This window comes from Heptranchias perlo, unplaced genomic scaffold, assembly GCF_035084215.1.
Source record: "Heptranchias perlo isolate sHepPer1 unplaced genomic scaffold, sHepPer1.hap1 HAP1_SCAFFOLD_56, whole genome shotgun sequence".
Taxonomy (NCBI): Eukaryota; Metazoa; Chordata; class Chondrichthyes; order Hexanchiformes; family Hexanchidae; genus Heptranchias; species Heptranchias perlo.
In genome coordinates this window covers 3,124,336-3,140,691 of record NW_027139581.1, presented here as the reverse complement: position 1 = coordinate 3,140,691, position 16,356 = coordinate 3,124,336, and the positions used below count along the sequence as shown (strand labels likewise).

Here is a 16,356-nt window from a genome sequence, read left to right as displayed (position 1 = left end):
TTGCATTATCATCCTTCGGTATCCTTAGTTCCCATTGTATTGTCATCCCCTTGTATCCTTACTCACTATTCTATCATCAGAGTCATGTATCCTTGAATTATCAGCCCCCATGTATCTTTACTGACCATTGTATTATCATCCTCCGGTATCCTTACTGACCGTTGTATTATCAGCCCCCATGTATCTTTCCTGACCATTGTATTATCAGCCCCCATGTATCCTTACTGACCATTGTATTATCAGCCCCCATATATCCTTACTGACCATTGTATTATCAGACCCCGTGTATCCTTACTGACCATTGTATTATCAGCCCCGATGTATCCTTACTGACCATTGTATTATCAGCCCCCATGTATCCTTACTGACCACTGTATTATCATCCTCCGGTATCCTTACTGACCATTGTATTTTCATCCTTCGGTATCCTTAGTCACCATTGTATTATCATCCTCTTGTATCCTTACTCACTATTCCATTATCAGAGTCATGTATCCTTGAAGACCATTGCATTATCATCCACCTGCATCCTTTCTGACCATTATATAATCAGCCCCGTGTATGCTAACTGACCATTGTATTATCATTCTCCTGTATCCATACTGACAATTGTATTATCAGACCCCGTGTTTCCTTAATGACCATTGTATTATTATCGCTCATTTATCCGTACCTACCATTGTATTATCAGCCCCATTTATGCTTACTGACCATTGAATTATCAGCCCCATGTATCTTTACTGACCATTGTATTATCAGCCCTCATGTATCCTTACTGACCATTGTATTATCAGCCCCCATGTATCCTTACTGACCATTGTATTATCAGCCCCCATGTATCTTTACTGACCATTGTATTATCAGCCCCCATGTATCATTACTGACCATTGTATTATCAGCCCCCATGTATCCTTACTGACCATTGTATTATCAGCCCCCATGTATCTTTACTGACCATTGTATTATCAGACCCCATGTATCCTTACTGACCATTGTATTATCAGCCCCCATATACCCTTACTGACCATTGTATTATCCGCCCTCATATCCTTACTGACCATAACTTGATCTGCTTCTATCCATCCTTTTTTGTCTTTCGCACATTTGTTAAGTCCAACCCAGAAACTGATTTGAAAAATCCTGAAATTGCAGGCTGAATTCATATCACAGAAGTAATCAGAACACTGTCAGTAAAGCTGCTCTCTCTTCACATCAGTACTGTAAGACTGCGGGATTCATATTTTCTTCCTTCACGATGTTTTTTGAAGTAATATTTCGAATTATCGATACCATCACTTCATGTCAGTAAACTACTTGTTCACCCATAATAGAGTGATGGTGTTAAGGGATTAACCTGACCTGTTTGTTCAGTGACTATAATTAATGTCAGCCATTGTGTCGTTTAAATGTCACACTGGAGAGTTCCCCCAAGATATAAATAGGGACTGTTTTCAAGGCGTCACATCAGAGTGTTTGATGCAGCTTTGCCTCCAGGTCAAACAGTGATCAATGGATCTCAGAGATGATGAAAGAATGTTCTGGTATGTTCCAACTGAACTTCGGATTCTGTGGGCAATTTTTGATGTACAAAAGATTTACTATCCGCTCCTTGCTACTGTTGGTGTTCCTGGTAAGTCATTATTTCAGCAAATCATTCTGTAAACCATGATTAACTGTATTTACTGTCCTTGTCCTTTAGACCCGGTTATTAATTGTATTCAGTGTAATCCTCTTGTTCAGTGTCTGGTAATGCACCTTGTTTCCTTCATGTAACATGTGAACAGTTGCCGATTACCTGCTCCCAGACCAATGAACAGTCTGTCCTTTTCATTACTTTTCATCACTTTCTTCAACTGATAGTCATTTTTATAGGATTCAACTGCTAATTTGACTGTTGGCTGTAAACAAGGAAGGTTGTTGGAGGATTCTCTTTATTGAACAGTTTGCCCTCTGCTCTCTGCACTGAACCCTCGTGTCGGATCAGAAATATGTGTTCACAGGCAACAGGAGTTTTAAGGTCTGCTGGTTATAGTTAATGACACTGATCTGTGGAAACCAGCGCTGACAGTCAGATCACCAATACACTCTGAAATATTGGACAATATCTAATAATGATTCAGCTCCAGGCAGCTGTCTTAATTTCAACCGTCTCTCGCTCTACCTTATGGTCACTGGTGGTGGATGGTCAGGACAGGCTTTAAACTATAATATATATTCCAGTAAATTATTTATTCAGTTATGTTTGAGTTGATTTATTTCCACTGTTTTCATTTCGTCCCGTTCCCGTGCGCCACATTACAGGAGATCTCAGTGATGTCCACATGGACTATCTGACATCTACTGTTGATGCGCATTGGGATATTTTACGATGTTAAAGGCGCTATATAAATGCAAATTGTTGTTGTTTGTTCCGTTATGTTTGAATTGATTTATTTCCTTTGGTTTTGATTTAATCCCATTCCTTCAGATCACTTTGAAATTCCCAACTGTTTCACCTTTGACCCTCCATTCGCCACGGTACTTCTGCAGCTCAATCTCACCCTCACCTCCACCTTTGATACCCTTGACCCCAGTAAACCCCTTACTCTCTCTCACCCTGTTCGTTCTCCTTGGCACGACTTCCATCGTTGCTCCTTAAGGTCCAAGGGACGCAGATTTGAACACTTATGGCGCACATCGAGATAAGCCATTAATCGCCAGATCTCGCTCGACCTCATCAAGTACTATCGGGACCTGCTCTCCTCTGTTAAAACTGCTCACTATTCCAGGATCACCCTGGAATGCGAAGATGACCCGGCTTCTCTTCACTACAAACCGTCTTCTTAAACCCCTCTCCCCTGTCCCCTCCACCCTCACTTCCTTCAAGTGCGAGGAGCTCATGGATTTCTTTGTCACTACGATTGAGACCATTCATTTAGCTGCCTCTGCCGCTTCTCTACCTTCCTCCAGTCCACCGAGCCAATCTTCCCGAAAGTCCCCGCCCCCCAGCCCTAACCCTGAATCCACATCTTTCTCTTGTTTCTCTTCTATCTCCCCTCATGCCCTCTCCGAGCTCATCTTGACCATGAAACCAATCTGCTGCTCCCTCGGCCCTTTTCCCACTGAACTGCTGAGCACACAACTTCCCTTCCTGATCCCCATGCTAGCTGATATTGTAAACGATTTTAGGGCCTGGACAATAGTCAGTCAAAGATGTATGTTGTAGGTTCGTTAATCAAAGTGATTATTTAATGATTTACATAATTCTTACACGCATCAAACAAATCAAACAATACATTCAAGCTTAAAACCAAGGATTTCAGCACCAAGGCAGAAGAGTGATCAGCTCTCTCTCTCTCTCTTGAACTTTTCTTCTTTTGTTGTTGGACGTCCTTCCTCCAGGCGAAGCTTCTTAAGGTTCCTCCAACTACATTAAAGAGTCTGCCACGATGTCACATCTTTATATGATTTTGCCAGTTGGGGTGTGAGTAAAAGTTAAGAGAATTCCCATTTTGGCGACTCACACACTAATGCATTGATGATGGACTGTTGGCTGGGCCAATCAAAACCATGTGACCCCAGGTGCGGCCTTTCCACCGTGTGAAATCACCGTGTGAAATCACCGAGTGAAATCACCGTGTGAAACCACCGTGTGAAACCACCGTGTGAAATCACCGTGTGAAACCACCGAGTGAAACCACCGAGTGAAACCAGCGAGTGAAACCACCGTGTGAAATCACCGTGTGAAACCACCGAGTGAAACCACCGAGTGAAATCACCGTGTGATATCACCGAGTGAAACCACCGTGTGAAATCACCGTGTGAAACCACCGAGTGAAATCACCGTGTGAAACCACCGAGTGAAATCACCGTGTGAAACCACCGTGTGAAATCACCGTGTGAAACCACCGTGTGAAATCACCGAGTGAAACCACCGTGTGAAATCACCGTGTGAAATCACCGTGTGAAATCTCCAACAGCCTTTTCCCCGTGTGAAACCAGGTGTAAGTAACTTGAATTGTCTCTCCCAAAGATTTCAAACTCTCTCAGCACTGTTTTTCCAAGTTGCTGTTTGTTGAGGTTCCTATCAGTTGTTTTGAGAACCAAAAGCCTGTTCGTAGCTTCTCGAAGTTTCTGCACATTGCTGCCTTTGCAGTTTAAACTTACAATGTCCGAATGTAATATCTAAAGGGGCAAAGTTAACTCTTTCCTTCCCGGTTCTCTTTTGTCTGGTACTGTCACGTTCCTTTCAAATCTGCCGTCATCACCCCATCCTCAAAAAAACCATCCATGACCTCTCTGTCCTTGCAAATTACCGCCCCCGTCTCCAACCTCCCTTTCCTCTCCTGAAACTTGTTGTCACCTCCCAAATACATGCCTTTCTTGCCTGAAACTGCACCAGTAACCTCTCCAATCAGGTTCCCGCCCCTGCAACAGCGCGGAATCGGGCCGAATCAAAGTCACAAATCACATCCTATGTGACTGACCGTGGTAAACTATCCCTCTTCATCCTTTGACACGGGAGACCACACCATCCAACTCAAACGCCTCTCGTCCGTTGTCCAACAGGGTGGGACTGCCCTCGCCTGGTTCCATTCCTATCCATCAAGGTTTCTTCAGAGAATCTCCTGGATCGGCATATCTTCCCGCCCCCGCACCGTTATCGCTGGTGTCCCCCAAGGAACAATCCTCCTATTTCACATCTGCAAGCTTCCCCTCGGCGACATCCTCCTAAAGCACACTGTCAGATTCCACATGTACACTCACACCCAGCAGTACCACAGCACCGCCTCTCCCGGCCCCTTCACTGCCTCTGGTTTGTCAGACTGCTTGTCCGGCGTCCAGTCCTGGATCAGCAGAAATTTCGTCCATTTAACCATTGCGAAGAGTGAAGCCATTGTCTTCGGCCCCGATCACAAATTCCGTTCCCTCCTTACTGAATCCATCCCCCTCCCTGGCCAGGATCTTAGGTTAAATCGGACCAGGAGGCGTTCCACTTCATCTCCTAACCCAAGGTCACTGAGGCCATTGTAACTTCCAACTGCCGACCCATGACAGGCCCTGGATTGGAGCTGGGGCCTGCTGGTGGTTTTGGTTTCCTTCTACACCGGGGCGGTCATTTACAACAAACCCTCTCCGCAGCAGAAAGTTCTGTCACAAGGAAAGTACATACGAACGTAAGAAATAGGGGCAGGAGTAGACCATCCGGCCCCTCGAGCCTGCTCCGCCATTCAATAAGATCATGGCTGATCTTCGAACTCAACTCCACCAGTAATTAGATTCTGTCCCTGGATTCAATAATAACGCTGAACATTTCACCCTGAATTCGACCAGGCTGCTGCTTTTACTCTCAGTCTGAAGTATAATTCCCTGTTTTTCTCTTCCTTACAGTGAACTTAGTGACGATTGTGATCCTGTCTCGAGGAAGGTGCGGTCTCTCCAAATGTGTCACCCGTTACCTGGTGTCCATGGCAGCGGCCGATCTACTGGTCGTTATCACTGATCTGATATTCAGGCAAATTCCTATTCTTTATCGGGCTCAGTTTCAGTTCATGTGGGCCTTTAAAGTGTGTAATATCCACGCCGTCCTGCTTTACGCAGCCACAGACTGTTCTGTCTGGTTCACGGTCACTTTCACCTTTGATCGATTTGTGGCCATTTGTTGCCAGAAGCTGAAAACAAAATATTGCACCGAGAAAACGGCGGCTGTGGTTTTGGGAACAGTGAGTGTGCTGTTCTGTGTGAAGAACACTTTCTGGTACTTTATGTATGGAGATCAATATTGGATTAGTAATGATCCCTGGTTTTGTTTTGTATCAAATGATGTTATTTACTCTCAGGTGTGGGCAGTAATTGAATTCCTTCATTATATTTTAACCCCATTTGTTCCATTTGTTCTGATTCTGCTCCTCAATGTTTTAACCGTCAGACACATTTTAGTGTCGAGCAGAGTCCGCAGGAGACTCCGGGCCCACAGCAGTGGGGAGAGTCCCAGTGACCCAGAGATGGAGAAGAGAAGGAAATCCATCATTTTACTGTTTGTTATATCGGGGAATTTTATCCTGTTATGGGCGGTGTTTCTGTTGTATTTTGTATGGTACCGATTATATGTGTTAGACTTTATTCCTGTGTATCTCCCTAAATTTGTACAAGAACTGGGATTTATGCTCCAGCTCCTGAGTTGCTGCACCAACACGTGTATTTATGCCGTGACCCAGACTAAATTCAGAGAGGAGTTGAAGAATGTGGTGAAATATCCCTTTACTGTAATTATTAAATTCATTAAATAATGAGAAGACTTTCCATCATTACAAGGTGTTGGTCTGGTGTTCTGCCCAATCCCCTCATCTCTGTGATACAAACACAGTGAGGCCGGTTTACATCCTTCACCGCCCTGATTTACTGACTAACAGGGACGGTAGAGGTGGGGAAGTCCGCGGAGCTCAGTCCCGCTTGATTCCTGCTGGTTTTTAGCCCCGCTCAGTCCTCTGGTGCGGCCTGGGGCGGGTGTATGAAGCTCCCGTCCGCCAGGCTCTTGTTTCATGTGTTTACACAAAGCGGGCGGGCGGGGCACACATGCAGCCCGTGGTGTGAGGACCAGAGAATCATATTTTAATAATCATTTAACGTCTCCTTAGGAACAGAGGAACAGGAGTCGGCCAATCAGCCCCTCGAGCCTATTCCTCCGTTCAATTAGATCATGGCTTTTCTGTATCTCAACTCCATTTACCCCCTGGTTTTTCAACCCTTAATACCCTCGCCCAACAAAAATCTATCAATCTCAGTTTTGTAATTTTCTATTGACCCCCGGCATCAACAGCTTTTGGGGGAGAGGGTTCCAGATTTCCACTCCCTTTGTGTGAAGAAATGCTTCCTGACATCACCCCTGAACCTCTCATTTTAAGATTATGCTCCCTTGTCATGGACTAGCCCACCAGAAGAAATAGTTTCTCTCCATCTACCCTATCAAATCGTTTAATCATCTTAAACATCAATTAGATCACCCCTTAATCTTCTATATTCAAGAGAATACAAGCCTAGTCTGTGCAACCTGTCCTCATCATTTAACCGTTTAACCCCGATAACATTCTGGTGAATCTGTGCTGCACCCCCTCCGAGGCCAAATATCCTTCCTGAGATGCGGTGCCCAGAACTGAACGCAGTCTCCAGCTGGGGTCTGACCAGAGCTCTGTACAACTGCAACATAACTTCCACCCTTTTGTATTCCAGCCTTTTGTGATCAGGCCCAACGTTCCATTAGTCTTTTCAATTAGTTTTTGTACCTGTCCATCAGCTTTTAATGATTTCTGTACTTCGACCCCAAAATCTCGCGGCACTTCCACAGTTCCCAGCTTCTCGCCATTCAGAAATTACCCTGATCTTTCTTCGGACCAAAGCGGATGACCTCACACTTTCCAACTTTGAACTCCATCTGTCACAGTTTTGCCCATTCACTTAATCTATCAATGTCCCTTTGCAACTATATGCTCCCATCTACAATATTTATTGTGCTACCTGACTTGATGTCGTCAGTAAACTAAGATATACGCTTCTATATTCCTTCATCCAAGTCATTTATAAATACAGTGAAAAGCTGCGGTCCCAGTACAGTTCACTGGGGACACCACGAGTCACATCCTGCTGATTGGATTACAGACTCATTAAACCTACTCGCTGTCTTCTAACTCCGAACCAATTCCCTGTACAAGCCAATAGATTGCCTCCAATTCCATGCACTCTCGATTTTATTAACAAACTCCTTTGTGGAACCTTATCGAACGTCTTCTGAAAGTCCATATAAATAACATCCAGAGACACGCCATTGCCGACCACATTAATTACCTCCTCAAAAAATTTAACTAGGGGTTCATTCGACATGACTTACCCTTTACAAATCCATGCTGCTCTCTCTGATCAGCTCCAATTTTTCCAGATGCTCAGTCACTCTGTCCCGAATAACAGATTCTACTAACTTCCCCACAATTGATCACAGACGAATGGGTTTATAATTTCCTGCTTCATCTCTACTTAATTGAAAACTATTTGAACAATGCGTTGATGTACAGGGTATAAAGTGGTGATGTATCGGGTATCAGGTGGAGATGTACAGGGTATAAGGTGGAGATGTACCGGGTATAATGTGGTGATGTACAGGGTATAAAGTGGGGATGTACAGGGTATAAAGTGGTGATGTACAGGGTATAAAGTGGTGATGTTCAGGGTATAAAGTGGTGATGTACAGGGTATAAAGTGGTGATGTACAGGGTATAAAGTGGTGATGTACAGGGTATAAAGTGGAGATGCACAGTGTATAAAGTGGTGATGTACAGGGTATAAAGTGGTGATGTACAGGGTATAAAGTGGTGATGTACAGTGTATAAAGTGGTGATGTTCAGGGTATAAAGTGGTGATGTACAGGGTATAAAGTGGTGATGTACAGGGTATAAAGTGGTGATGTTCAGGGTATAAAATGGTGATGTACAGGGTATAAAGTGGTGATGTACAGGGTATAAAGTGGTGATGTACAGGGTATAAAGTGGTGATGTACAGGGTATAAAGTGGTGATGTTCAGGGTATAAAGTGGTGATGTACCGGGTATAAAGTGGTGATGTACAGGGTATAAAGTGGTGATGTACAGGGTATAAAGTGGAGATGCAAAGTGTATAAAGTGGTGATGTACAGGGTATTAAGTGGAGATGTACCGGGTATAAAGTGGAGATGTACAGGGTATAAAGTGGTGATGTACAGGGTATAAAGTGGTGATGTACAGGGTATAAAGTGGAGATGTACAGGGTATAAAGTGGTGATGTACAGGGTATAAAGTGGAGATGCACAGTGTATAAAGTGGTGATGTACAGGGTATAAAGTGGTGATAAGATCATGAGAGACAGGAGCAGGAGTAGGCCATTCGGCCCCTCGAGCCTGCTCCGCCATTCAATGAGATCATGGCTGATCGGATTTTTCCCTCAACTCCACTTTCCCGCCCTTTCCCCATATCCTTTGACTCCCTTGCTGATGAAAAAATTGTCTAACTCAGCCTTGAATTTATTCAATGACTCAGCCTCCACAGCTTTATAGGGTAAAGAATTCCAAAGATTCAAGACCCTCTTGGAGAAGAAATTCATCCTCATTTCCATCTCAAATGGTCGAACCCTTATTCTGAGACTATGCCCCCTCGTTTTAGATTCCCCCATGAGGGGTAACATCCTCTCAGCATCTACCCTATCGAGTCCCTCAGAATCTTGTATGTTCCAATAAGATCTCCTCTCATTCTTCTAAACTTCAATGAGTATAGACCCAACCTGTTCAATCTTTCCTCAAAAGGCAACCCTTACATGCCCGGAATCAACCGAGTTAACCTTCTCTGAACTGCCTCAAATGCAGTTATGTCCTTCTTAAAATAAGGGCACCAGAACTGTACGCTGTGCTCCAGGTCTGGTCTCTCCAGCACCCTGTGAGGTTGTCGAATGACATCCCTGCTTTTATACTCCATCCCCCTAGAATTAAAGGCCAATATTCAATTTGCCTTCCGGATTACCTGCTGCACCTGTATGTTGACTTATTATGTTTAATGTACGAGGACACCCAGATCCCTCTTTACTGCAGCAATTTGTAGTATTTCTCCCAAAGTGGATGAATTCACATTTTCCCACCTAATAATCCATCTGCCTAATTTTTGCCCATTCACTTAACCCGTCAATATCCCTTGGCTGACACGTTGTGTCCTCATCCCAACTTGCTTTTCCACCTATCTTTGTATCATCATCAAATTTGGACACAAGACACTATGTTCCTGCATCCAAGTCATTGATATATATTGTAAATAGTTGAGGCCCCAGCACAGATCCCTGCGGCACCCCACTAGTTACAGATTGCCATTTTGAAAATGACCCTTTTATCCCGACTCTTTGTTTTATGTTAATTAGCCAATCTTCTATTCATGCCAGTATATTACCACCAACACCATGAGCTCTTATCTTGTGCAGTAACCTTTTATGTGGCACCTTATCTAATGTTTTTTGGAAATCCAAATATACTGCATCCATTGGTTCCCCTTTATCCACCCTGCCCGTTACTTCCTCAAAGAACTTTAATAAATTTGTCAGACATCACTTCCCCTTCATAAGACCATGTTGACTCTCCTTGACTGTAGTTTGATTCTCCAAATGTCCTGCTACTACTTCCTTAATAATGGATTCTTGCATTTTCCCAAAAACAGATGTTCGGCTAACTGGTCTGTAGTTATCTGCTTTCTGTCTCACTCCCTTCTTGAATAGGGGTGTTACGTTTGCGGTTTTCCAATCCGCTGAGACCTTTCCAGAATCTAGTGAATTCTGGAAAATTCCGAACAATTCATCCACTATCTCTATATCCACTTCCTTTCAGACACTCGGATGAAAGCCATCAGGTCCAGGGGACTTGTCAGCCTTTAGACCCATTAGTTTACCACGCACTTTTTCTCCAGTGATAGTGATTGTTTGAGGTTCCTCACTCCCCTTTGCCCCTTGATTTTCTATTATTATTTCTCGGTTATTAGTGTCTTCTACTGTGAAGACTGATACAAAATATATGTTCAATTTCTGTGCCATTTCCTTGTTTTCCATTATTATTCTCCCAGTCTCACCCTCTAAGGGACCAATGTTTACTTTCGCTGCCCTCTTCCTTTTTATTTTCTTGTCGAAGTTTTTACTGTCAGTTTTTATATTTTTTGTTAGTTTACTCTCATCATTTATTTTCTCCCTCTGTATTATTATTTTCGTCATCCTTTGCTGGTTTTTAAATTTTTCCCAGTCTTCATGCTTACCAGTAATCTTTGCCATGTTGTATGCTTTTTCTTTTAACCTGATACCATCCTTTACTTCCTTATTTAGGCATGGTTGGTTCACCCTTTTTGTGGAGACTTTCCTCCTCACAGGGACATATGTTGTTGCGAGTTATAAAATATCTCTTTAAATGTTTGCCACTGCTTATGCACCATCATACCATCTAACCTGTTCACCCAGTCCACTTCAGTCAGTTCCACCCTCATTCCTCTATAATTGCCCTTAATTAAGTTTAATACAATAGTTTCAGACCCAAGATCCTCGCTCTCAAACTGGATGTGAAATTCTGTCATGTTATGATCGCTGCTTCCCAAGGGTTCCTTTACTTTCAGATAACTAATTAATCCTGTTTTGTTACCCATTACCAGATCCAAAATGGCCTGTTCCCTGGTTGGTTCCTCGACGTATTGGTCTAAGAAACAGTCCATAATACACTCTATGCACTCCTCCTCAGGGCTATTTTTTTCCAATATGTTTTGTCCAATCTAAGTGAAAGTTAAAATCGCTCATGATTATTGCATTACCTTTTCTTTACAAGCCCCCCTGATTTCCTGATTTATATTTTGCCCTACAGTGTAGCTACTGTTCGGGGGCCTATATACTACTCCCACCAGTGATTTCTTTCCCTTGCTATTTCTGACCTCCACCCAAATTGATTCGACATCTTGATCTGCTGAGCCAAGATCATTTCTCACTATTATACCAATTTCATCCTTTATTAACAGAGCTACCCCACCACCTTTACCTTTTTTCCTATCCTTCCGAAATGTTAAATTACCCTGAATATTGAGCTCCCAACCTTGGTCATCTTGCAACCACGTCACTGTAACGGCCACGAGATCATACCCATTTGTTTCTCTTTGTGCCGTCAATTCATCTATCTTATTACGAATGCTGCGCGCATTCAGATAAAGAACCTTTAATTTTGTCTTTTTACCATTCTTTCCTACCCCGGTCCCATTTGCTCGTGTTGTACAGTCTGTCCCTTCCTGACACACTCTGTTTGTCATTACCCCCATCACTTTCCTGCACTACTTCCTTGTCTTTTCTCTTTATCAATCTAAACTTCGCCCCACCTGCGTCCTCCGCCCCTCTATTTAGTTTAAAGCCTTCTCTACCGCCCTAATTATTCGTTTTGCCAGGACACTGGTCCCAGCATGGTTCAGATGAAGACCATCCCAACGGAACAGCTCCCTCTTTCCCCAGTACTGGTGACAGTGCCCCATGAATCGAAACCCACTTCTCCCACACCAATCATTGAACCACACATTCATCTCTCTGATCTGATTTACCCTGTGTTAATTTGCTCGTGGCTCAGGTAATAATCCGGAGATTATCACCTCTATGGTTCTGCTTTTTAATTTGGTCCCTCGCTGCTCAAACTCCCTCAGCAGAACCTCTTTCTTAGTCCTACCTATGTCGTTGGTACCTACGTGGACCACGACAACTGGATCCGCCCCCTCCCACTCCAAGTTTCTCTCCAGCCCTGAGGAGATGTCCTTAACCCTGGCACCGGGTAGGCAACACAGCCTTCGGGACTCTCGCTCTTGGCTGCAGAGAACAGTGTCTATCCCTCTAACTATACTGTCGCCTACGACAACCACATTCCATTTTACTCCCCCCACTTGAATGGCCCCCTGAACCACGGTGCCGTGGCCAGTTTGCTCATCCTCCCTCCAGTCCCTGCACTCGTCCTTCAAGAACCTCGTATCTATTGGACAAGCGCAGAGGCTGAGGCTCCTGCAATGCTACCTCCTGGATCCCCGTACCCGGCTCACTCGCAGTCACACCCTCCTGTCCCTGACCACGTGCCAATTCTACAGTATTAAGACTAAGGGGCGTGACTGCCTCCTGGATCAAAGTGTCCAGGTAACGTTCTCCCTCCCTGATGCATCGCAATGTCTGCATCTCAGACTCCAGCTCCTCAACTCGGAGCCGAAGATCCTCGAGCTGCAGATACTTACCGCAGATGTAGTCGCCCTGGACAAAACTGTCCAGTAGCTCCAACATATTGCAGCTGCAACACATCTCCTGCCCTGTCATAACTATTTTATTTATTTAATTGATTACTACAATGCCCATCAAATTATTTTTAGGTTGAACCAAGTACTGGCCTTGTTTAATTTATTAAATTAAGTTTATTTTTTTAAAATGCAGTTTTATGCTGTAAGTTCCTGAGCCCACAGTCCTACGAAAGAAGAAAACAGAAGAGATACTCACCACCAACCACCGAACTGTCTTACCTGGGACATCACACTGCAGTTTGGTTTTGTTGTTGCTGTGACCCGCTCTCGGTCCGCTCCGCTCTCCTCTCCGCTCCGCTCTCCTCTCCGCTCTCGGTCCGCTCCTCTCCACTATCGGTCCGCTCCTCTCCGCTCTCGGTCCGCTCCTCTCCGCTCTCGGTCCGCTCCTCTCCCCTCTCGGTCCGCTCCTCTCCGCTCTCGGTCCGCTCCTCTCCGCTCTCGGTCTGCTCCTCTCCGCTCTTGGTCCGCTCCTCTCCGCTCTCGGTCCGCTCCTCTCCCCTCTCGGTCCGCTCCTCTCCGCTCTCGGTCCGCTCCTCTCCCCTGACTAATCAAATGCACCTCACTCCTTACTGCACTGAATCCCCTCACTCACCAAATTCCCAATTATAGACTCTGTCGAAACCAGACTCCGTCGATAGCTGCTACTCCGTGCTCCATCACTCTAACTTGTGGTCAGGATTGAGGATTGGGGTCAGTGGTTCGGGCTGGTGGGTAGGATTGAGGATTGGGGTTAGTGGTTCGGGCTGGTGGTTAGTATTTATGTGGCTGGTCCAGTTTAGTTTCTGGTCAATGGTTTCCCCCAGGATGTTGATGGTGGGGGATTCGGCGATGGTAATGCCGTTGAATGTGAAGGGGAGGTGGTTAGACTCTCTCTTGTTCGAGATTGTCATTGTCTGCCACATGTCTGGCGCGAATATTACTTGCCCCTTATCAACCCAAACCTGGATATTGCCCAGGTCTTGGTGCATGCGGGCTCAGATTGCTTCATTTATCTGAGGGGTTGCGAATGGAACTGAACACTGTGCAATCATCAGCGAACATCCCCACTTCTGACCTTATGATGGAGGGAAGGTAATTGGAATAAAGAAGGATAAGGGGGAAGATCCTGTCTCTTTCATTCTGGTTTACAGATGTACTGTCTCTTTAAAAAGCCGGAGAAACATTACCGTCCCTTTAAAAAGCCAGTTGACTGTCACTGTCCCTTTAAAAAGCCTGATGAATGTTACCGTCTTTTTAAAAGCCTGATGCATGTTACTGTCCCTTTAAAAAGCCTGATGAATGTTACCGTCTTTTTAAAAAGCCTGATGCATGTTACTGTCCCTTTAAAAAGCCTGATGAATGTTACCGTCTTTTTAAAAAGCCTGATGCATGTTACTGTCCCTTCAAAAAGCCTGATGAATGTTACCGTCTTTTTAAAAAGCCTGATGCATGTTACTGTCCCTTCAAAAAGCCTGATGAATGTTACCGTCTTTTTAAAAAGCCTGATGCATGTTACTGTCCCTTTAAAAAGACTGATGAATGTTTTCCCACCTGTTGGCACTCACGACATTGTGTTCTTTTTATTTTTATTTATTAACTACACTGTGTTATTCACCCATTACTCCCCCCTCTCTGTCCTGAATTGATCCATTTGTTTGAAGCCACAACAGAAAGGGCCAGATTTCTCCTGGAGTTTGATTTCAATCAGGTTGAAAAATGTTGCAGAGTTTCAGCCAATGAGGGAGATCCGGGCTCAGCCCCGCCCACTCGGTGCCGCAAGTCCCGCCCCTCACTCACTCCCATTGGTTGGAGGACCCGTACCCGCTCGGTCCTCCAGACCCGCCCCCTCTCTTCCTATTGGCCGGGAGCTCCCGTCAATCACCCGGGCAGTGTGAGCTGAGCATGCGCTGCAGGCGGATGGCGACTGAGGGGAAAGAGCTGGAGAGAGCGGGTTAATAAAGGGCGGGGATCGCAGGGCCCAGAAACACCGAGTGTCGGGCCCAGGACCCGAGAGAAAACAGGCGGCATTATCCCCCCCTCCATTACCCCCCCTCCATTATCCCCCCTCCATTACCCCCCCTCCACTACCCCCCCTCCATTATCCCCCCTCCATTACCCCCCCTCCATTACCCCCCCTCCATTACCCCCCCTCCATTATCCCCCTTTCCCCCGTTAGTGACCCGTCGGTTCAAGCTGAAACGCAGCAAGCGGCCCCTGGGCCCCGCGCATGCGCCAAACTGCAGGACTGTCAGGGAGCGTCTGTAAACGATGAGAAACGGTGACGGTAAAGGAGCGTCTGCAAATGAAGGAGAAAAAGTGATGGGTTGAGGGAGTGTCTGTAAATAAAGGAGAAATGGTGATGATCTGGGAGTGTCTGCAATTGAAGGTGAAATCATGATGCATCAGGCAGCGTCTGTAAATGAAAGAAAAATAACAATGTGTCAAGGAGCTTTTTTGTCGAAGGAAAATCATGATGGGTCAGGGAGCGTCTTTAAATGATGGAGAAATCATGTTGGAGCAGGCAGCTTCCGGAAATGAAGGAGAAATCATGCGTCAGGGATCGTCTATAAACGAAGAGAAATGGAGACGAGTCAGGGGGTGTTAGAGAAACATACTTACCTATTTAACACACAGGCTAAAAATCAACATAACAAAAATATAAAGACAAATCATCAGCAATATTATATCAGCGCTTTTCATCAGTTCACTTCAAGGCAGTTTGCAAAGCTCTGTTGCCAGTCTGATTAACCCTTTCCTTAAAGAGAGACAACTCCTGCTACTTCCCCCTCGACCATGTCCCCACCACTGAAGATCATCAATTCTCAGACCGTAACTTACCTCATCTCTTCAGGAGGAGAAACCAGTCATTATAGAACTGAACCCAGTCAGAGTCAGCACCTTCAGGGGAGGAGAGAGAGAGGAACCAGTGAGTGTAGAACTGAACCCAGTCAGAATCAGCACCTTCAGGGCAGGAGAGAGAGGGGAACCTGTGAGTGTAGAACTGAACCCAGTCAGAGTCAGCACCTTCAGGGGAGGAGAGAGAGGGGAACCAGTGAGTGTAGAACTGAACCCAGCCGGAGTAGTGGGAGTGAGAAAACTGGATATGGAGTATGGAATTTAGAAATGGTGCGATGGGTTTGGATTTCAGCAGAGGGAGGAGGGAGAGTGTGTGGGACGGGGATTTACAGCTTTGGGGGAACAAGAGATGAAAGAATGTTCCATTGAAACTGGAATTGTCTGTTCTGAATTTCTATCCTGTATTTGCAGTGATGACTTTTGTAAACTCCTTTTACAGGGCACTAGAAGGGGAGGATTAACAGACCAGAAACTCAAATCAAACATCACGTCAAGATCTGATAGAGACACTCGATTCATCAGGACCTGAATATCATCGGCCTTTGAGTATGGAAGGAAAAAGCACCATTCACAGAGGGGAGAGGCCGTGGGAATGTGGGGACTGTGGGAAGGGATTCAATTGCCCGTCCCAGCTCGAAACTCATCGACGCAGTCACACTGGGGAGAGGCCGTTCATCTGCTCCGTGTGTGGGAAG

At 45.2% G+C, this 16,356-nt stretch overlaps 1 protein-coding gene across 1 annotated transcript; it reads left to right on the top strand.

Moving 5' to 3' along the window:
- Window positions 1-1,509: 1,509 nt before the first annotated feature.
- Window positions 1,510-6,269, top strand: LOC137315751 (probable G-protein coupled receptor 139). Its single transcript, XM_067980243.1, has 2 exons — window positions 1,510-1,630; window positions 5,371-6,269. Exons 1-2 carry the CDS (start codon window positions 1,510-1,512, stop codon window positions 6,267-6,269), a joined length of 1,020 nt encoding a protein of 339 aa, XP_067836344.1.
- The last annotated feature ends 10,087 nt before the right edge of the window (window positions 6,270-16,356 follow it).